Source organism: Perognathus longimembris, chromosome 12, assembly GCF_023159225.1.
Source record: "Perognathus longimembris pacificus isolate PPM17 chromosome 12, ASM2315922v1, whole genome shotgun sequence".
NCBI classification, from domain to species: domain Eukaryota; kingdom Metazoa; phylum Chordata; class Mammalia; order Rodentia; family Heteromyidae; genus Perognathus; species Perognathus longimembris.
The window spans coordinates 55,832,341-55,855,692 of record NC_063172.1 but is presented as its reverse complement, the minus strand read 5'-3'; the positions used below and the strand labels follow the sequence as shown (position 1 = coordinate 55,855,692).

The 23,352-nt window shown below is 46.2% G+C and overlaps 1 protein-coding gene across 1 annotated transcript in view; it reads right to left on the bottom strand.

The window, feature by feature from the left end:
• Rgs20 (regulator of G protein signaling 20) overlaps positions 1-23,352 on the bottom strand; it is a 95,038-nt gene that overhangs the window by 56,524 nt on the left and 15,162 nt on the right. The window contains 1 exon segment of the mRNA XM_048358428.1: positions 11,976-12,312. Coding sequence (XP_048214385.1) covers positions 11,976-12,312 — 337 coding nt within the window.

The window sequence follows — 23,352 nt, the reverse complement described above, 5'->3', positions numbered from 1 at the left end:
CCCCCCAACCCCCCGTGCTCCAGACCTGAGCCAATTCCAGTGTCATGCCTTCCACCTCTGAAACTGTGGGCTAAAATTTTCCTTTAAAAGTTATCTTGTCTTGGGTCTCCCCCCCCCACCTTTCTGTCAGCCATGGGGCTTGAACTCAGAGCCTGGGTGCTGTCCCTGAGCTCTCTTGCTCAAGGCTCTACCACTGTGAGCCACAGTGTCACTTCTGGTGTTTGAGTAGTTAATTGGAAAGAAGAGTCTCACAAGGACTTTTCTGCCTGGGCTGGCTTTGAACACTGATCCTCAGATCTCAGCCTCCTGAGTAGTTAGGCTTACAGGCATGAACCGCCCTGGGTTTGGGGGTATTTCTTATAGTAACATAAAATGGACTAATGCAAGAGCATCTGGCCTGAAAAGCCTAAAATAGTTACTGTGTTAAAATGTCATAGTATACTGGTTCCCTCCCATGACCTTCAGGAACAATCCAGAACATAAAGACTGTCTCCACTAACAGTTCCCAATGAATTCACCATTTCCCCTCATATTTACATGAGTCAAAGTATCACACCTCACTTCAATTTGATTTTTGGTATGATTCTGTGGAGAAATCAACATTTTTTTATTTTTTACTTGATTGTCAAAGTGAAGTACAGAGGGGTTACAGTTTCATATGTAAGGCAGTGAGTGCATTTCTTATTTTAAATGTGTCTTGAATACTTAGATTAAGTCTTTCAGCTATAGGTCTGAGACCAGCTCACTACCCAACACATCAGGGTTCCTTAGCTGCAGCTGAGCATGGTCACGATTGCACAGATGTGGGTTGTTTTGAGATGCTCATTAGTGCGTGCCCCTGGAGTCCTTTTTCCAACAGGCTACTGTTGATGAGAACTGGCTCCTGGAAACTCCAGTGCATTGCCTTAGCATTCCCAAAGCATTTTCTGCAGGTTGAGCTAGTGGGATGTTTAGTTAGCTATGCTTAGAATCTCTACATATAGAATTCTATAAAAACATGAATGTTTAAATAAAAAGAAGGCTGTGACCAGGGGTTTAAAATAATGATGCGGAAAATTAGAGGGATGGGTGCTACTCCCTAGAAACCACCTGGCCCTTTTGGTGTACTCATTACTATGCGTATTTTCACAGTTGCACACTTAAGACTTCAGGCTCACAAGTGGGCAAAGCCATAATCGTAGCCCATTTCTCTTTCTATTTCCAGTGCGTGTGTTTACTCACACAGCAGCAATTGAAGCATAAAGAGTTGCAAGGATTCCAATACACTTCTTTCCTTCATTCCAACATTTTATGCCTCCCCAAGCATTTGCATTACATTTACACACATAAGAGAAAAAATGTAATATTCATTTTCCAAGTTCCATTAGAAACACAGGATATCATAGAAAGATGAGAGTACAGTGTAGTACTAAATGTAGAAGGAAGAAAAACTTAATTCATAAAGTTTCCGTATGTTAAAAGCAGATGGCTTACTATACTTATGCAAACATAAAATCCAAGTTAAAAACTAAAATTAAATTTCTAAAGACACCACGGAATTGTGGGAGCCAAGATTAAGTAAAGTAGAGTTTCTATGAGAGAGGGCTCTTCCAAATGAGTAGTAGGCCACCAACAGTTTTCTTTGCTGAAGGCCTCTGCTGACTCTGAGTGAGAGCCGAGGAGCTCAATGGGTTCTGTCTCATGTGAAAAACCAGTCCTCTTCAGTAACAAGACCCTCCTCAAAATCATGACTGATGTCCTCAAGACATATGCTGAGTTAAACAACACCAACCACCACACAGACACACAGGGAAGGTAGAGGCAAAAAGCAAAGCGGAAAATCTCTGAGGTGAGACCAAATCTACTGGCTATTCTAGTCTGCAAAGACCAAGTAGCTAGAATCCACCAAACTCTTAATCCAGAACCTGGGAGAAAAGTCCTGAGAACAAAAGGAAGCCACAGATTGTTAAAGTTGTGAGCACCCCAAACTCACTTTAATACTAATGAGGAAAGAAATACATCATCTGCCCCTCATCCTCCAAGAGAAAATTCTTTGAGCAAGATAGACTTGCTGATGGGAGAAATATCAGTGTACAATTATTTGATCAGGTAATCAGACAATCAGAATATCAGACAATTATTTGACATATATATATAGAGAGATAATTTGAAATAATTTTAAAAATTATTTAATAAAACAAGCAACAGACATAAGTGTACAGGTAATCTAAAATATAATAGACAAGAATTAGATGGACACAGTTGATGAAAAGAGGAATTTCACCATTGAATTTTAATTTATTTGAAAGACTCAAATGGACTACGTTTAGAACAAAACAGGTATTAAAGTAAATCACTGTTTGGTTTGACTGAGGAAGAAAATACAGCTTATTAGGCTTATTAAAACAAAACATAGGTTAACACAAAGTCTTCAAATTGAAACAGGTCACTAAAATTGGAGCAAACAGAGCAGAGAACAAGGGACATGACAAGGGACAAAGGAAGGAGTCTAGAATATGTATATTTTGAGTCCCAAAATCAGAAGGGAAGCGGCAGGACAGGAGGAATTGTGAAATCTGAAGAAATATTGAGAAAATAAATGTCCAGAGATGATGAAAGATGTGAACCCACTGATAGAAGAAGCTCAGTGAATCCAAAACAGAGTATGTACAAAGAAAAACCACACCAAGAGGACCCTGGTAAAAATTACGGACCCTACCTGAAAAAAATAACTAAAGGAAAAGCAATGGCTGGGGGTCTGGCTCAGTGGAAGAGCACCTGTGTAGCAAGTATGAGACCCTGAGTTCAAACCCCATACCGCCACCAACAAAAAATGTGGTCCTTGTGGTAGTGCTTCCTGGGAGGAGGAGAGGTAGAATTTTGTGGAGTGAGGGCTGGAAATATTATTATTTTTTTTTGTCTAGAGCAGTGATGAGGGTTTTTTGCCTGCCCTGGAAATTTGATGGTGTCTAGAGACATTTTTGTTTCTACTGGTATCCTGTGGATAGAAGTCAGAGATGTGGCCAAGACATTGTGAGTGCCCCACCCCCAAGTTATCCACCCTAAAATATCAATTGTATTGAAACTGACAGTCCCTGATCTATGTGGTTTTCATTGATAGCTTATTTAATGTGAAATTTAGTAAGCTCAACTTTAAATTGTGCATTTTATTTGTATAACTCAAGTCTAGAAAGTTCCAAGTAATCATAAATCTCACAAAACAAATAATGACACCTTGTTGAAATGTGGCACATTCATGTAGAAACTTTGCTTTGATTAAAGGGCTCTAACTGCCTGAAATTTACCAGGAATGATGGTAAGTCCAAAATAATTAGACTCATGGGATGGAGGATTAAGAAGGAGCAATATAGTAATATATAAGCAAAGTGTACTGTATTCATGCATGTAAATATCACAATGAAACCTCTTTGAATGATTAAATTATGCTACTAAAAAGTTAAAAAAAATGAACTATGTAAAGTCGCCATTAAATAAGAGGGTCCAAAAGCAGGAGAGCTGGCGGAGTGTGAAGAGATAGCGCTGCTCAAGGAGTAGAGCACCTTCTTAGCAAGCACAAGGCCTTGATTCAAACTGCAGTACCATAAAACACACAACAACAGCAACAAGAGAGTAGGGATATGCGAATGGTGTCATGATATCATTAGATATCACACTAAAGGAAAACACATGATGATAGATGGTGGAATCCTTGGATCAGAAATTCTCTTGGTGCCCTCAGAAAATACTTTCATTTCCAGTTATTGAGAGACTTTGATACAAATTAAGAAATCTACGAGTCTCTTCAAAATCACCACCACTCCATTGTGAGGTCAAGTAGGGGGTATGCTGCACAAGTTCTTTTTAGTGACTTTGGGTTGATTCTAGCCATACAACTCGAGTAGGGTTGAAGTGTTGGGTGCTTAGGGCTAGGGGTGTAGCTCAGGAATAGATTTGTGAGGTCCTGGCTTTGATATCTAGTGCATGCGCATATGGGAGCTAGCACACAGACAGACACAGACACACAGAAACACACGCACACACATGCACACACATACACACAAGTGCCAAGTGTTGCTAGTCCTAAAGCAGCAGCACAAACATTTTCTACCAATGCCAGCCATGAGTACATCAGCTTCAGAGGTGACAGGGGCACAATAAAGACAAACCCAGACATAAAGTCTCCTCTTTCTCATTGTCAACCAGCGGTGCATATTGTTCATCCCAGCTCCTCATGAAATCACTATGTACCTTTGCATGAGGTACTGTTTCCAAAAGTGCAAGGACTAATATGGACAGGAGAAAGACTTTAGAGAGTAAAATTAATCACTAGAAATCTGAAAGGTCAACTGGGTTTAATTAGTAATTCATGTGAAGTATCACTCCTGGGCAACTGAGCATATTCTTATATTTCACGAATGATTCCCTATGCAAGTATTATAGCTAGAGTTGAATCAGCGGAACTAGAACCAAGGTAATCTATTGTATGAAGTTCTAATCATACAATATTACCTTGAGTACTCAGCCCATCAAACTTTCTTGTGAATGGCCTCTAAGGAAGGACATTCCATTGTACTATGAGCTGACTCACCCCAGCAGCAACTTATAAACTCTCAAGCTAGCAGCTCAAGGTACCATTCAGGAACCAATTCAGATGGTTCTGGTACTTAGTGACTCACACTTATTGTACTAAATGCTCCCCCCATGAGTCAGAGGGAACCCTATTAGCTGCTGACTGACACTGAGCTTGTTTGAATAGATGCTCACCAGATGAGTCACCTAGTAGCATTCCGAAATCCAATGCGAAGATCTGCCCTTGGACAGTGATTCACAGGAATCGGAACCTGACTTGACATATGTGATTTCAAAGCTCCCACACTGCTTTGGGAGCATGCTAAAAGGTCACTCCCTGCTTCGCGCCCTGGCTTTCCATCTAAGAATTTAGGGTTTATCCTTCGCTGCAGTGTTCAGGGCAAGATCCTGAGTTTGGGCATTGGAAACAACTGAACTCTTCTTCCTAGGGGATGAGGACAAAATTCCTAGAAGTAACTTCCCTGGAAAACATGCTGTTTCTTTAAATAACCTTGCAGTTTACCACAGGCTCTGCCCATGCAATTCTTCAGCTGTGTGCCAGAGGACTAGACCTCTAAGCTGCCGTCTGTATATGTTCCTGGAAAGTGAGTGTCATTAAACTGTCCCAGTGCAGAAAGGGACAGACAGCAGGGTTTTAGAAGTTGATAGTGTATTGCACTAAAATAAGAGAAAAATGTTTCTTTTTGACTTTCTCTAGTCCACAAAACTTGGAAGCATAAAATCTTCTGTGTCATTTTATTTGTTGGGTGACACTGGTTTGAACTCAGGGCCTTGTGCTTGCTAGGAAGGCACCTTACAATTTGTGCCACATCCCATTGCTTGTATCATTTACTATTTAATATTATTATTACTATTTTGTGTGGGATTTTAACTTGGAGCGTTAGGAATGCTCCTTAGTTTGACACTCTACTACTTGAGCTACAGCTCCATTTCTGACTCACCCTTCCTTCCTTCCTTCCTTCCTTCCTTCCTTCCTGTTTTTGTGGCTAATTAGAGATGAGTTTCACAAACTTCCCTGTCCAGGCTGGCTTCAAACCATGGTCTTCAGATCTCAACCTCCTGAAAGGAAACATCTTCAAATCTGGTACAAAGAGTTTATGAACTTAATAAAAGAATAGCATAAGCATAGTGGCTCACGCCTGTAATCCTAGCAACTCAGGAGGCTGAGGTCTGAGGATCACAGCTCAAAGCCAGCCTGGGCAAGAAAGACAAGGAGACTCTTATCTCCACATAACCACCATAAAACCAGAAGTGAAGTGATTCAAAGTGGTAGAGAACTAGCCTTGAGCTAAAGAGCTCAGGGACAGTGCCCAGGTCCTGAGTTCAAACCCCACAGCTAACAACAACAAAAAAATGTAATAAAAGCTTAAAGTATTTTTCATATAAAACTGCTTCAGGCAATTAGAATATACAACGGAGTGTATCCCCTAATGGGTGTTAAATTTTAATGATGCCTCTGCCTCTAGTCGGATCTGTCACCTCAGTTTACCTGAGGCAAGTCATGCCATCATGTGTTATGATGTAAGGGACACACACATTGCAGCCTGGGCTTTCTTGGTGCAGGAGAGAATACACACTTTTTTTTTTTTTTTTTTTTTACCTTGCAACCTTTCTGCTTTCCTGTTTGTGAAAGGCTCACAAATCTATAGTAAACAGAAAGTCATCTGTGCCAGGCTGAATGAATTAGATATAGTTGTAATAATTCTTCTTTTCTTGTGCCAGTAGTGGGTATTTAACTCAGGGCCTGAGCTTTTCCATTCAAGGATGGTGCTCTACCACTTGAGTCACACTTCCACTTCTGGCTTATTGGTGGCTAAATGGAAATAAGAATCTCGTGACTTTCCTGTTTGACTGACTCTGAACCTCAGTCCTCAGATCTTGGCCTTCTGGGTAGCTAGGATTATAGATATGAGTCAATGGCACTCAGCTTCTAATAATTCTAAATTCTCCCAATGTTTCCTCATTTATAAACAAAAGTGGATGCAATAAAAATTGTCATCATGCTATATTTTTATATAATAAAGGACTTTTCAGGTTAAATATTTATAGTGATCTCAGAGAAGTTAGCTCTTCTCATTTTTCAAATAAGCTTCCCGATTCTGCTAAATAAAATGAACTCAGTACAGCATTTTAATAAAGATAATGGTTTTTTTTTCTGTAAATACTTTCCAAATGTGTATTTGTTTTACATCGTGAATTATTTGAAAGGCCAGAGAGAAGTTTATTAAGTGATTTTTGAAGGCTGGATGCAAGTATCTTATAACTAACCATAGTAAGGGGTCTGGATGATATAGAAATGTATTGTGTTTGAATTTAAATGCATGTAGAAATACAGAAAACGTTTACTGCTTTCTAATTTGCATTTAGACACTATAGCACACAAAATAAACATTTTGAACAGATAAGTCTGTTGAAGGGGTACATATTAACAAGAGGGGGGTTGCACTAACAACAATGAACTGATGAATATGGTCAAAATAGGTTATTGACATGTATCAAAATATAATAATGAAACCTTCTGACATTGTATTAGGAAGGAAGAGGAGGATAGGGAGATTGATTGAAATGCACTGTACACATGTATGGAAATGTTACAATGAAATATTCCCGTGTGTGCTAAACAAACATGCACACAAGCAAATATATACACAAATATAAATGTAGCTGGGTTCTGGTGGTTCACACAAAACTCTTCACTAATCAGGTCACTGATACATGAGAATGGGGATTTAACACCATCTCCCAGCAGGAACATCAGTGAGATTCTTACCTCCAATTAGCCAGTAAAAAGCAGGAAGAGAAGCTATGGCTCAAGTTATACAGTGCTAAACTAGAGTTAAAAAGCTAAGGAACAGTGCCTAGGTGCTGAATTCAAGCCCCAATACTGGCCTGCCCCCCCCCCACCTCTCTCTGTAAAAACATTTTATGTCTGTCATGGGGCTTGAATTCAGGGCCTGGGCGCTGTCCCTGAGTTTTGTTTGCTCAAGGCTAGCATTCCACCACTTTGAGCCACAGGGCCACTTCCAGTTTTCTGGTGGTTAAATGGAGATAAGAGTGTTATGGACTTTCCTGCTTGGGTTGGCTTTGAGCTGTGACTCTCACATCTCAGCCTCCTGAGTAGCTAGATGACAAGCATGAACCACCAGTGCCCAGCTTCCTTTTTTTTTTTTTAATTATTATTTTTATTTATTTATTTTTTGGCCAGTCCTGGGCCTTGGACTCAGGGCCTGTGCACCTTCCCTGGCTTCTTCCCGCTCAAGGCTAGCACTCTGCCACCTGAGCCACAGCGCCCCTTCTGGCCGTTTTCCATATATGTGGTGCTGGGGAATCGAACCGAGAACTTCATGTGTAGGAGGCAAGCACTCTTGCCACTAGGCCATATTCCCAGCCCAGCTTCCTATTTTTTTAAAGACAGGATCTCACTGTATAGCTCTAGCTGGCTTTAAACTCACTACTTCACCCTCCTGCTTCACCCTCCAACGTTGTGATGATAGGCACATTCCTGTACGTTGAAGTTCCCTTAACCAATTTAACGTATAATAGTTTTAAAACAGTATCTGCTAGGCAATTATAAAAATGTCACTAATCAATTTATTAAATACCAGCAGCTACCATCTTACAGATGATAAAAACTAAGGCACAGAAAGGTTAAGTAACTTGTGTAAAGACACAAAACTTGGGATTTGAACCATCACTTACACATCCCAGGACTTTTTTTTTTTTTTTTTTTTTTTTTTGCCAGCCCTGGGCCTTGGACTAAGGGCCTGAGCACTGTCCCTGGCTTCTTTTTGCTCAAGGCTAGCACTCTACCACTTGAGCCACAGCGCCACCTCTGGCTTTTTCTGTATATGTGGTGCTGAGGATTCGAACCCAGGGCTTCATGTATGCAAGGCAAGGACTCTACCTACCACTAGGCAACATTCCCAGCAGGGCTTTTTCTTTATTAGGCAATAAAGCATTCTTTGCATCTTATGAAAGGCATTACAGGATAAATTTGTAGAACATTCATTCTTGTTCAAATAGGGTAAAAATAACTTGAAATGGCAAGTAATGAGTGTACTTAAAAAAAAAAAAAACACCGTGAAGTTAGGGCCGTTTTGTTGCAAATATTCTCTCCAAGTCTAGGGAGGAAGCCGGGCTTTTTTTTTTTTTTTTTTTTTTTTGAAGCTGGGCTTTTGTTCAATCAATCATGGTATGGTGAAATGAAGTCAAGCCTCAAGCCTCGCAGGTCTTTTGACCTCCCATGACTGGGAAAAAGGTATTGACCAAAGGAGTGTCCTGGGTGATGGTTGCTGGAGCCCCTAATTGCTTGGGGGGTAGGGGGGTCTCACACTTGGGGAACAATTCTGGGCCCCATTGGGCAGGTGACTGTTTCTGCCACTGTGCGCCCCAGGATACTGGCTGCTGTTCCAACAACCGGTGACCCCAGTGGTGTGTGTGTGTGTGTGTGTGTGTGTGTGTGTGTGTGTGTGTGTGTGTGTGTAACAGTGATCGGGAGAGGTGGGCAGCTACCACATTCCGAGAAGGACGGGGAAAGCAGAGGTCCCCACCCGCCACCCCGCCCCGGGCGCATTCTCTCACAGGGGAGGGAAAGCCTGAACCACTACACTGCTTTCTCTTCCCCATCCCGCCCACCGGCGGCGGCGCGGGGGAAGGCAGGCTGCACCAGATCCTCGTGGGCCGGCCGCAGAACTTCCCCGCCGAGTCCGGCCCGCTGCGCCGGTCGGCTCGCCTCGCCTCGCCGGCGGGGGCTTCCAGCCTGGGCTTCCCAGGGACGTTGGCAAATCCGGGAAGCGCGCCGGCGGCCCCCAGGCTCCTCCCCCAGGGGGAGGTGGGGTGAGTGGGGCTGGGCTCTCGGACTCCGCCCCGACGCCCACCCGGTCCCCCTCCACTCGAAAGCCGCCGCACGCAGACCCCTCCCACACTCGCCTCCCCCCCATGGGAAGCGTCGCCTTCCGGAGCTCCCTCCCCGCCTGGGGTTCGGCAGGAGTGGGTGGGGGCCTCGCCATTCCCGTAGATCCTCCTCGGAGTCCACTTCCGAAACCCCTCGCTGTCCACCCGCTCCCCCGCCCAAGCGCCTCGCCCCGTCCTCGATGCCCCCCCCCCACACTGTCCGCACCCCCCGCTGCCGCAACCCGGACGCCCGGACAGGTTCCAACTTGGCGAGCGCATTTCTGAGCCCGTGGGGGATCGAGATGGGGTTTGCTCCCAGAAAATCCCCGCGGTGCCCGCACCTTAAGGAACAACGCTGTCGCCGGAGAGTCCCGGGTAGCCGCGGAAAGCCCAGCCTTCCCGCCAGGGTGCCCCGCCGGGCGCCCCCACCCGGGTCGCGCTTCTCGGAAAGGGCGCCCCGCGTTCGGGAGCGGCGCGCGGTCCTCCCCACCTGCGCTCCGACGGCCCGGCCCGAGCGCCCAGCCCGGCGCGTCCAGCTCCCCGGCCGCTGGGGTTCCCAGCGGCCCCGCCCGCCCGACTTTCCCCGGTACTCCGGAGAAGGTCTAGACGCATTTTAATCTTAAAGGCTAGACTCCCGGACCCAGCCTCCGAGCCTGGATCGACGTGGTAGAAACGAGTGGCTTGACGCCCCCTCCCCCCCCTCAGTAACTGGCTCGTGCCCTCCCCCCTCCCCAAAGCACGGATTGGGAGAGGGGCTCGGAGGGGACCACCGACCCATTAGAATCCCGCCGCCGCCCGCCACGAGGACCGTCCCGGGCCCGGCCGGCCCCGGCGAGCCCCAGGCCCCGGGGAGAGTCTGAGGGGGAGGAAGGGCGATGCCTGGCGAGAACGGGGTACTCACAGTCCCACCGCCCGCCGGGCTGGCCGGAGGGGAAGCTCCGGCGGGCTCGCCTCCGTCCCCCGTGCGCATGCGTCCGGCGTGGGCCTTATTTCGATTACAAAGCCGCGGGCAGCCCGCTCGGCTCCGCTCCGCTCTCTCCTTCCAGCCGCTCGCGGGCTGCGCTCCGCTCTCTCCCCGCGGCCCCCGCCGGCCCCCGCGCGCCTCTTCCCCGCCCCCTGACTCGCCCTCCCCGGGCCGGGCTCGCCCAGGTCTCGCCTCCTCCGGGTGGTGGCGTGCTCCGCGCGGCGGGGACTGGGACACTCCCCCGTCCCCACGAGAGCGAGTCTGCGGCCGGTCCTCGGGTCCCCGCCTCCAGCCTCAGATCGACACGCGGGCTGTGGGGGCGACGCCGGGAGGGCGCTGGGGGCGCGCCGCCGCTTGGGGGAAGCAGAGCCCGAGCGCCGGACTTGGCGACCGGACCCGGGGGACGAAGTGTGGCGGAGGGAGGCGTGGGGACGGGGTCGCGGGAAGAGCTGAGGGGGGCAGCCCCGCGAGCCTGGCAGGGACCCCTCCGCGGTCCCTCCTCCCGGCATTGCTAAGCCCTGACTGCACTCTGCCCGGTGCACCCCGCTTTCCCGTCGGTGCTCCGGGCGGGCTTGAGTGCAGCGAAGGAACCCCACCCTCCAGCACCTCCCGAGTCCCTTGGAGGCCCCCCTTTCCTTCGCCCGCCCTGGGACTTTGCCCGGGACTTAGGGATCCGTGCGGAGGGAAACCCCGAGGCGGCGGGGGAACGCGGGCCCCGAGAGACTGCTGGCTGGAGCGCCGCTGGTCGGCGTGTGCGCTCGAGATCAAAGCGCTAAACTGAGGCTGGAAACTGATCTGATAGAAAGCAGCCTCTCGTCATTTCCTCGGCCCGTGGGGAGGGCGAGGAGTGGGGGGCGGAGGACGGGGAGTGGGGGGCGGAGGACGGAGAGTGGGGAGAGGAGGACGGAGAGTGGGGGGCGGAGGACGGAGAGTGGGGGGCGGAGGACGGAGAGTGGGGAGAGGAGGACGGGGAGTGGGGGGCGGAGGACGGGGAGTGGGGAGAGGAGGACGGTGAGTGGGGGGCGGAGCACGGGGAGTGGGGGGCGGAGGACGGGGAGTGGAGGGCGGAGGACGGGGAGTGGGGGCGGAGCACGGGGAGTGGGGGGCAGAGGACGGGGAGTGGGGAGAGGAGGACGGGGAGTGGGGGGCGGAGCACGGTGAGTGGAGGGCGGAGGACGGTGAGTGGGGGCGGAGCACGGGGAGTGGGGGGCAGAGGACGGGGATGGGGGGCGGAGGATGGGGAGTGGGGAGCGCCCTCGGTGGAGGGCGACCCGCTGAGCGCGGAGTTTGAAAAGCAGGGGGGTGGGGTGGGAGCTCCCGCCCACTTCCAGGGACCCCGGGGTGGAAATGACCGGTGGGGGCTCTGGGGCGTCGGGGTGGCGGAATGCCCGGGGTCGCCGGCGCCCTGTCCACGGTCGCGCCCACTGCCGTCTGCCCCTGCACCGAGGCCCACGGCCAGTGGCGGGCGGATGGGCGGCGGATGGGGCGGGCTGGGGGCCGGGCGCCCCGCGAAGCCTGGGATGGGTCTGGTGGGGGTCACAGTACTCACAGGCATGGGCGAACTCTGCCCGACGCTGGGGTCTTCCTTGGCGGGCTTGGCAACCCGGGGGGCCAGCCCCAGCGGACACCCCCCCGGGGCTGCGCCCGACAGTGCCAGTGCGGCTCCAAGCAGGAGCCAGGGGCGGCGGCGCAGCGGCTCGGGGCCTTGCAGGAGGCCGGTGGCCCGAAGCGCGGGCAGCTGGGAGGACAAGTCGGGGCGCCGGTGGGGAGCTTCAGGCGGGGGTCGCCGAAGAAGGTGAGAGAAGAGCCGCGCGGGGCTGCCGAGCGAGCTGGAAAGCAGGCTGAGGAGCTTCGGGACAGCCAGCGAGCCTGGCAGCTGTGCCGGGCCGGCGGCGGGAAGGGCGGGGAAGAGGAGAGAAACAAAACCAGCACACCATTACTGTGGTGTCCAGACACTAACACGAGGCCATTTATTACAACCTTTTACAAAATTACTTTGGGGATGCAAGGGAAGATCGGGGAAAGCCAAAGGAAAAGCCTGGGGCTGGGAATAGGGCTTAGTGGCATGTACATGAAGCTCTGGGTTCGATTCCCCAGCACCACATATATAGAAAATGGCCAGAAATGGCGCTGTGGCTCAAGTGGCAGAGTGCTAGCCTTGAGCAAAAAGAAGCCAGGGACAGTGCTCAGGCCCTGAGTCCAAGCCCAGGACTGGCCAACAACAACAACAACAAAGGAAAAGCCTATGGTTCCATTCTTTCCCTTCTGACCCTCTCCTCTCCATGGCTAGAATTCAGAACCTCAGACTCTTGATTAGCTTTTTCTGCTTAAGCCACACCTCCACGCCTGGACTTTTTCTTGGTCAATTGGAGATAAAGTTTGTGGACTTTGTCTGCTCCAGGCGTCTATCTCAGCCTCAAGAGTAAACTAGGATTACAGGCTTGAGCCCCTGGCCCCTGGCTCCCTGGCTCTTTTTAACTCAGTGTTACTCAGTGTGGTCAGGTGGACCAGTTGCTGTGTTGACAGTGCTTAGAGGCTCCTTAGAAATGCACAATCTCTGGGCCCATCCTAACTGCTGCTTCTGAGTCTGCATGCTAGCATTCCCAGGTAATTTGTATTCATGTTCAATGTGACATGCCCTGTACATAAAGAAGATCTGCGTTTACATCTGTTAGTTCCCTAGATCTCGGATGTTTCTTCACGTTCTTGCCTGCCTACCATCCTTTCTCTCCCTTGTCATTTTCCACTACTACTCGAACCTGCCATTGGCGGTGTTGGACTTAGCTACCAAGTCTCTTTGGTATAGTTAAGGGGAGGTAGCCACAGGTAGCTAAAGGATCCCAGGCCCATCTGGCGGGACAGAGAAAGGGGCTAGCCAATTTGGCTACAGATGCATTGAGTAGGATAGATCAGGTGCAGTAGTGGGGACAGGACTCAAGGTTGGGACCACTGCTACAATCACAGTCTACAGGCCCACGTTGGGAATTCCATCCGTCCATCCAACTGATGAGAGTAAAATGTTTTTTTTTTTTTCTTGGAAAGTAGCAAAATAATTCTGGGTTCTAACCTAACTAACTTGATGCACCCCCCCTTACGTCTTTATTTTTCTAGTTCATCTGCTTCACTGATAAAGTAAAGGGATGAATTTAGGGGTTTTTGAAGGCCGAATTCTTAGTTCTCGTCTTTGAGAAGCTTTCTGTGGTTCTTCGTGCACTAGCCTTTACTGTAGTTAGAACCAGAACCTAACTCCAATCCAATCCAAACACCTCCTTCAACTAAAACAAGACAATGTAATCTGTCTGTGAAAAACAAGGGAGATAGCTGCCAAGAAAAATGAAGAAGGGGGCGGGAAGCAGTGAATAAAAGCGACCCTGTGGCGAGGCGCGGGGCGCACACGGCGGGGCGCGGGTCCCAGGGGCGCGGCGGGCGCTCTCCAGGGTCCTGAAGGCGAGAGCGGCCGCGGGCGGCCCCGTGGGCCTGGCACAGTTCCCCAGCTTCTCAGTCACCAAGGCCCTGCCTGTTTTAATAGGGTGGTGGAAATCTTGTGGGAAGAGATTGTCAGGAGGGAGGGAGGAAACCTAGCAACCCATTCTCATTCATGAGGCCTTTTCTTGGGAAGCAGAGCGCGTTGGCAGATTTGTCTTTGGTTGGTTTGTGTGCGCTGGGAAGAGTTGAGCTCGATTTGCATTTCTGAGTCAAGTTCACACTACTTCGTTTCCCCTCACTACGTCTTTCTGGAGAATGGGGTCGTTCTTCTAGAATTTTCATTCCCTTGGTTCCAAAGGTCCCCTCACTTGTCTGTCCTGATGCACTGGTTTTAGGAGATGTTGCTGGCTGCTTGGGAGGCTTCAGGCAGAGTGCCAATAGCTCAGTGTTGGGGAGTGGGGAGGGGGTGCCCAGCGACAGGGCCACGGAGAATGGCCTTGTCCTTGGAGAGCGGGCATAGGATGCATCCCTCAGACCAGGAGAGTGCAACCTGCTAGATGTTTGCAAGCCCAAGGCGGTGATACTGGGTGCAAGGATACCTGGGTGCCAGGTGGCCAGAGGGTCTTCTTTCAGCGGCCCCACCAATTGGGAGTGCAGGAATTTCAGCAGGTGTGGGCACTAAGGCCCGGCTAACTCTAGTTGAAAGAGGACTGGCCAGGACGACCTAGACATAGACCTGACTTGCTCTCACATGAAAGCTTGCTTGAAGACAAAAGGATTGGAAACAGAGTGCCTGGCACACTTCTGTAATGCATGCCCCGTTCCGTGAAGCCCCAAAGTGCTGGAAAAGCCTTTTGTGGGCTTCCAAATTTGGAGTCTCCAGCTGGTGTTGTCAAAGGATTTTGTGAGAACTTGTAACCTGACCCTTCTCCTTTCTCCCCTCACCCCAGGCTTTTTCCTCAAGTCACTTGCAGGCCCCTTTTTCTGGCATGCTTCATTAGGCATTTTGTTTCGGTCCTGTGCCTCAAGACAGAGACTCTTATGAAGGAAATAGAGAAAATATGCAGACAGAATAAAAGTCCCCCACGATCCAAGAAAAACAAAGCTTGAGCTCTTGCTCATCTGGTGACAGGACCTTTCCTAGATTGATCTTCCCGCGGGGTCTGGCTCTGTTTGCAGCTCTGAAAGCCTGAGGAGGAGGTAGGGGAGGGCCTCTGGGAAGGGGCAAGGGGAGGATCTCTGTGTCTTCTTAGACCATCCTGAGTGTGAAGCATGGTGGGTAGAGGGTGCCAGAATCCACGGGCTTCCCTTGGCCCACAAGGGCTGAGCCACACTGCAAAATTTGAGTGGGGAAAAGTTATCTGAGAGACCTCCAGCTAACTGCCCCTGCCTGCACTGCACAGAGCCCTCGGTCTTTTGTGCAGACAGGCTAAGGGTGTCAGTAGCAGCCACAAAATACAATTATCCTGGAATTGTATTCCTGAAAGCACCAGTCCCTAGGGATTCAAAAGACTTTGGGAACACTTTATTCTGATTGAACAGCCGCTTCCCTAATTAATCATGTGGCTATTGAGGAGGATCCAACTGCCTGGATGCAGACTACAAAATTGATTTGGGCACACCCAAAGGCAAGTCAAAAGTTTTTATTCACACTTGAAGTAGTACCATTTTATAAAGAGAATCAAAATGCTCCTTTAATAAAACAGAGGGAACACTTTCCAAGTTAAAAATCACAGAACAGAATTTACAATTAGATTTAATTTTAAGAAATGGCTTATTTTCTCCTGAGCTTTATTTTTTAAAATTCCATTTTGCCCTGGTTTAATCATATTTTATATTTTTGTTTTCTGTTATTTGGGATATCATCAAAGCTATGCAAGCAAATCTCTGGCTATAAACAATGCCAACTGGAAGAGGACAATGAATGAGAGGAATAGAACATGGCTATTAGAGTCACAGATGATTACTAATTGGAGGACAGCCAAATATTTAATAATATGTTTCTTGTTGTTGCTGTTTTGTGCTAGTACTAGGTTTGAAGTCAGGGCTTTGAACTCTTGTTTGGCTTTTCTGCTCAAGGTTGACACTCTACCATAGCTTTACTTCTGGCTTTTTGCCAGTTAGTTGGAGATAAGACTCTCACAGACTTTTCTGCTTGGTCTAGCTTCAGGTCACTATCTTCATATCTCAGCCTCCAGAATAGCTAGGATTACAGGTGTGAGCTACCAGTGCCCAGCTAATATGTTTCTTTTAAAGTTCACTTGGAATCTCAATGTTCTGAAAGTACAACTGTTAAAAAACCAATTTCTGAGGCTGGGAATATGGCCTAGTGGCAAGAGTGCTTGCCTCCTACACATGAAGCTCTTGGTTGGATTCCCCAGCACCACATATATGGAAAACGGCCGGAAGGGGCGCTGTGGCTCGGGTGGCGGAGTGCTAGCCTTGAACGGGAAGAAGCCAGGGACAGTGCTCAGGCCCTGAGTCCAAGGCCCAGGACTGGCCAAAAAAAAAAAAAAAAAAAAAAAAAAAAACCAAAAAAAACCCCCAAAACCAATTTCTATGCAGCTAATAATTAGGTTTATATTCATACATTGTTTCAATAATATTTTTATTTACTTGCTGTCCTGGAGGTTGAACCCATGGATTCATGCATGCTTGGTACATACACTGAGTTAGACTTCCTGCCTCTTTTAATAACTTAAAAAACTTTATTGTTATTATAAAGATGATGTATAGAGGCATTACACTTACCTAAGTCAGGTAAGAAGCACATTTCCTTTTGGATAATGTCACCCCTTCCTTTTAATAACTTTTACACAAGCCTTATGTGGGGAGGCTATGCAAATGTATAATGGGGACAGTGATGAAGAAGAAGGAGGGGCTGGAGAGAGAGAGTGAAGTGGACCAGAAGTGAGCTCTTTCGATGCTGTCTTGGTCTAGGCAGCATTGGGGGGCTCTGTCTTTGCTCTTTGTTCTTGCAAAAATACCCGCATTTCTGTTTTCTCTAAAGCATTACTGACCAAGTTAAGGTCTTATGTATATTGTCTGCTAGGGTTTGAACATGTCACCCGAAAGTTCCTGAATTGGACACCCAGACTCCAGTGTGGACGTGGAAGCCCTGAGAGGGGATTGATTAGATCATGAAGGCCCTGGCATCAGATTAGTCACAGATTAATGGGTGAACTAATTAATGGATGAATGAGTTCTCTCCCAACTGACGTAGTTTCCAATGAGAGGCTCTGACTCACCATGCGACAGTGGAGCACAGGGCCTTATCCAAGGCTGAACTAGCATAAGTGCCAGTGTTGGGGCTTAATCTCGGGGCCACTGGATCTCACTGAGTTTTCTTGCTCACAGCTGGTGCTCTAGTACTTAAGTCATGCATCTAATCCAGCTTTGTGCTGACTAATTGGAGATAGAGTCTCCCAAATTTTCCTGCCTAAGCTGTCTTTAAACTTTGATCTCTGGTCTAAGTCTCCTGAATCTAGGATTATAGGCATGAGCCACTGGCTACCTGATAAACCCCTTTTCATTATAAATTACCTTGTCTCAGATATTTTGCTTCAGAAACAAAAATAATATCCCCAGATAAACTTTATTCCTCTCTTCTTTCTCAGACCTTCTCTGACAACTTGATCAGTTTCAGTTAGGTCCAACATATTGGAGTATCCCTAACTACTAGCTATGCTCAAAAGCTTCCCATATCATGATTATCACCCTGTGTTTTAAGTTGCCCCCCTCCATATTTCAAACACCATGGGTCTCAGGACGTGACCTTATTTGGAAATAGAGCTATTGCTGATATAATTAGTGAACTTGAGGTCACGCTGGAGTATGATAGCCCCACCCCAGTGAGTGGTGTCCTTCTGAAAAGGGGAAATGTTGACATGTCCTTGCATACACAGAGAATGCCATGTCAACATGAAGGTGGAAATCAGGGTGGTGCATCTACAAGCAAGGAATGAACCAGGAGTTCAGAAGAGGGAAGAACAGAGTCTCCCTCAGAAGGAATTTAGCCTCATTATTGCAACATAGAAACCCTGCCTGAGTTTCCACCCTGCTTGTCTTGTCCTGCAGATTTCAGAATCAAGACTGCAATATCAACTCTTTTTGAATTTCCAACCTGCTGGCTTGGCCACAGATTTCAGATTCAGATTTCAGGCTCTTCAGCTGAGTAAACCAATTACTTAAAATAAATCTCTCTCTCTCTCTCACATACACACACACACACACACACACACACACACACACACACGGATGATTCTGTTATTCTGTTTCTTTTAGGAAACTTGAGTGACATTTCTACTTCTCCCTTCCTCTCACAGTCTAGCTGCAACAGTGAAGCTGGGGTTATCTTTGAAACACAGGTCGGGCTACTGCAAGTGTGCACTTTCTTTAGACTTCTCCATCTGTTGATAAAACTGTAGGTTTAAGCTAACCCCTCAATAATGAATAATCCCACCTGCCTGTACAATCTCTCTCAGAAATTTATGTTCACTTTGTGTGTGCCTCTGTGTGTGTGTGTGTGTCTGTGTGTGTGTGTGTGTGTGTGTTGATACTGGGGTTTGACAGGGCCTGAGTACTGTCCCTGAGCTGTTTTTAGCAATGGCTAGTGCTCTACCACCTGAGTCACAGCTCTATTTCTAGCTTTTTTTTTTTTTTTGGTTAATTGGAGATGAGAATGTCACAGACTTCCTTGCCTAGGCTAGCTTTGAACTGTGATCCTCAGATCTCAGTCTCCTGAATAGCTAAGATTACAGGTGGGCACCACCAGTCCCTGACTTCTATGTTCACTTTTTATTTGATGAGTAATTTCTCTTTTGTTCACTGCTGTCTTGAAACAAAAAGGCACATGTGTGTTCCTTTATATGAGGTAACTTAGAATAAACAAAAATCATTCAGACAGAAAGTAGAATAAAGGTTACCAGGTTTTGGGAAGAGGAGAGAATGAGAAGATCGTGTTCTATAGACGCAGAATTTCTGTTTTGAGAAAATAAAAATTTTGTGGAAATACATAGATAATGGGAAGCTACAGAATTGATGCTCCTGAATTATATACATAAAATAGCCCAGATGGTGAATGTAAATAATATAACTAATTTCACTACAATGAATAAAAATCACCTCAAAACTTTACAAAAAAGTTAAGTTAATGGTAAAACTTCTGCCTAGTATGAGCAGGATGCTGGGTTCCTCCCCAGCACTCTAAAGTAACTGACTGCTTAACTAATGAACTCACTCTTCAAGTTCTTCATGAACTCCCAGTTCATCTAACAGGAAAGACAGCTGAGTTAAGCACTTCTGATTCTGTCATTGACTTTCCGATTTTCTCTTGATCTCTCACTTTGATTTCTGCTGCCACCACTTGATGTGTATGTATGATAGTCTCATTCTATTCCAAGTATTCAGTAAAACATACACTGTGACATGGGACACTAGAGTGAGAATAGTTGAAGAAGGGAGCAGATTAAGAAGTGTTGCAAGTACTTGCTCTTTCATCTGTCTGTCTATCTATCTATCATCTATCTATCTATCTATCTATCTATCTATCTATCTATCTGTCACAGAATCAGGATGGCCTGAAATTTGCAGGAATTCAGCTTCAGCCTCCCAAGTTAGGACTGCAGCATGAGCCACCACACCTGTCCTTAGTCATCCTTTCAACAGCATTTGTTGCATGTCTTTTATGCACCAGGAACTGTTCTAGATATTTTGGATTTAGTGTGAGTGAGAAAGGGAATGGATTGCACTTGTGGTAAATCAGAGTGTAGGAAGAGTTTGTGTAGACCGAGTAGATCAAGCAAATCATGTTAAGGATTTTAGACTTATTTTAAAAGCTTCAGGAAACAGGGTGCTGAGAGCTCACACCTGTAATTCTAACTACTTAGCAGTCTGAGATCCTCTCAGTTCAAAAACAGCCCAAGCAGAAAGTCTATGAGATTTCTTCTCCAATTAACCGACAAAAGGCTGAGCTGAATGCATGGCTCAAGTGGTAGAATGTTAGCCAAGCAAATACTGAGACCCCAAGTTTGGGTGGTAGGGGAAGGAAAGAACTTACTGAAAGTTTTAGGCAAGAGAGAGACATGGTGTGTATTGAGGGTTAAACTCTGGGCCTTGAGCGAGGCAGGTGCTCTAGCACTTAGGCTATGCCCTCAGTCAGTGATTCACATTTCTCGAGATTCTTTTGCACACTGAAGTGACTTGGGATACCCCTCAAACAAGGGTAGGAGTAGTCAAAGAGGAGGCTTTGAACTGGTCCTCATGAGACCTGATGATTCAGAAAGAAAATGGGAATAAAAATATAAAGCAAGAAATTGTTATAAGGTTTAGAGATAGAATTAATGTGACTTCAGGTGAATTGGATGAACAGGATGATCAAATAGTAGTTTTGCCTTTAGGAGCTGAGTGACTAGAATGAGGAAGATTGGGGCAAGGGAATGAGGAATCCACAGAGAGAGATTTTTGCTGCCTATGACTCACTGCAGTGTAGATATCAAGTAGATTGTCTTAAGAGAGACTTGAGTTCAGGTAGAGGTCTGGATAGGAGTGTAAGAGCTGTAAATTTGGGAATAATTTGCATAAAGTGGTATTTCAAGATGTTGGAATTGAGATCCCCGAGGGGGGTGAGAAGACGAGAAGATTGAAGAGAGGGAGGAAGAGAAAGACAGGATTGAGCCTTCCTAAAGGTTGTGAACTATATCCAGGTGGAAATGGGAGCCACTGATAGAACTATCAAGAAGGTAACACAATCATGATTGTATTTTAGAAATATCTCTATCCTCTGTGAAAGCAGACGACTAGAAAGGGGATCCAGAGAGGCAGTTGAAGACCTAACCAAGACTTAATCTAGGAAAATGTTAGATGGAATTGAGATAAGTGAAGAGATCAGGAGATAACTAGAAAGGACAAAACTTGGAAATTGAGTGGGAGTATGAAATACAGACAAAAGCAAGGCCAAGGATTATGCCCCCAAATTTTCAGTTTGAGGCTGGGTGGGTAATACTAGCATTTATTGAGGGCAAACAATAGTCAGGAAAAGGAGTTTTGGCAAGGAAAAATATAAGTTTGTTTTTTCTGTTTGAGTACTGGGGCTTGAACTCTGGGTCTCATGATTTTGCTAGGCCTTTTCACTTCTGGTGGGCACTTTAACACTTGAGCCACTTCCAACTTTATGCTTTTTGCAGGTTAATTGGAGATAGTCTCTAAGATTTGTCTGCTCAGGCTGGCTTCAAACCAAGATTTTCAGATCCCAGCCTGCTGAGTAGCTGGTGTAGGCTAAGGGCATGCAGCAAATGCTAGTTTTGAAGAGCTTCTTTGACATGTAAACCTAGATGTTTAGTAGACATTTGTATATTTATGTGTGGGTTGCAGAAGATAAAGCCTAGTAGTTGTCAACCCATATGGCTGTTCAAAGCCTTGGTCATAGCCAGGATTAGTCAGGGAAAATGAAAATGTAAGATCAATTTCCAGTATTTCAGAGTCAATAAAGGAAGAAGAGTTTGCAAATGAAGCTGATGAAGAGCATCAAAAGAAATAGAAGGAAAACAAAACAAAAATACAGACATGTTCATATCATATGACGTTCCATTTTGGCATACCGTGTATTTATTTATTTATTTATTTATTTATTTATTTATTTATTTATTTATTGTGATCAGAATTTGAACTCTGGTGCTCTGACAATTTGGGCCATGGCTCTAGCTCAGCTTTTTACTGGCTATTTTGAAGATGTGGTCTCACTGACTTTTCTGCTCAGAATGGCTTTAAACTAAATCAAACTCTTTGTAACTAAAACTATACACACAACCTATTTTTAATTTAAAAACCTTACTACAATTTGCATACTTTATTATAAAAATGACTAGCATTTTTTTAATTCAGGGAATTTCTTTTTAATAGTGAATCTTCCACTTGACTTAATATTTAAGTAATTTATAAACAAGGAGAAAACAACTGAGTTTTTGTTGGAAATTACTGATTCCAGCTACCTCCCTGGCTTTTTTTTTTCTCAAATTTTTATTATCAAACTTATGTACAGAGAGGTTACAGTTGTTACAGTTTCATACGTTAGGCACTGGATACATTTCTTGTACTGTTTGTTACCTTGTCCCTCATACCCCTCTCCCTCCCTTTCCCTTTCCCCCCATGGGTTGTTCAGTTCACTTACACCAAACAGTTTTGCAAGTATTGCTTTTGTAGTTGTTTGTCTTTTTTTTTACCATGTGTCTCTCAATTTTGGTATTCCCTTTCAATTTCCTAGTTCCAATACCAGTATATACGGTTTCCAATATACTCAGATAAGATTACAGAGATAGTGTAGGTACAACCACAGGAAGGGGATACAAGAACATCATCAATAATAGAAGCTACAGATACACATGGGATGTTGAAAGTAGTTACAACTGTGATATAACAATCGTTTCCATAACATGGAGTTCATTTCACTAAGCATCATCTTATGTGTTCATAAGGGTATAGCTATTGGGCTCTTGTGATCCTCTGCTATGACTTGCCTAAACCTGTACTAATTATTCCCAATAAGGGAGACCATAGAGTCCATGTTTCTTTGGGTCTGGCTCACTTCACTTAGTATAATTTTTTCCAAGTCCTTCCATTTCCTTACAAATGGGACAATGTCATTCTTTCTGATAGAGGCATAAAATTCCATTGTGTATATGTACCACATTTTCCTGATCCATTCATCTACTGAGGGACATCTGGGTTGGTTCCAGATTCTAGCTATGACAAATTGCGCTGCGATGAACATTGTTGTGCTGGTGGCTTTACTGTGATTTTGTTTGTGGTCTTTTGGATAGATACCCAAAAGTGGGGCTGCTGGGTCATAGGGGAGTTCTATATTTAGCCTTCTGAGGAATCTCCATACTGCTTGCCAGAGTGGCTGAACCAGTTTACATTCCCACCAACAATGAAGTAGGGTTCCCTTTTGGCCACATCCCCTCCAACAATTGTTATTGTTAGTTTTCTTGATATATGACATTCTTACTGGGGTGAGATGGAATCTCAATGTTGTTTTGATTTGCATTTCTTTTATGGCCAGTGATGTAGAGCACTTTTTCATATGTCTCTTGGCCATTCTCATTTCCTCATCAGAGAAGTCTCTTTTTAAGTCTTTAGCCCACTTGATGAGGGGGCTATTGGTTCTTTGCGGTTTTGTTTTGGAGGAAGGTAATTTTTTTTAGTTCTGCATATATTTTAGATATGAGGCCTTTGTCCGTTGAATGGCTGGTAAAGATTTTCTCCCAATGACTGGCATTTTTTTACTCTGAACTATGAAGATTTTGTTTTAGTTTGGTTTTTCTTTTTTTCTTTTCTTTTCTTTTTTTTTTTTTGCCAATCCTGTAGCTTGGACTCAGGGCCTGAGCACTGTCCCTGGCTTCTTTTTGCTCAAGGCTAGTGCTCTACCATTTGAGCCATTGTGCCACTTCCGGCTTTTTCTGTTTATGTGGTGCTGAGGAATTGAACCCAGGGCTTCATGCATG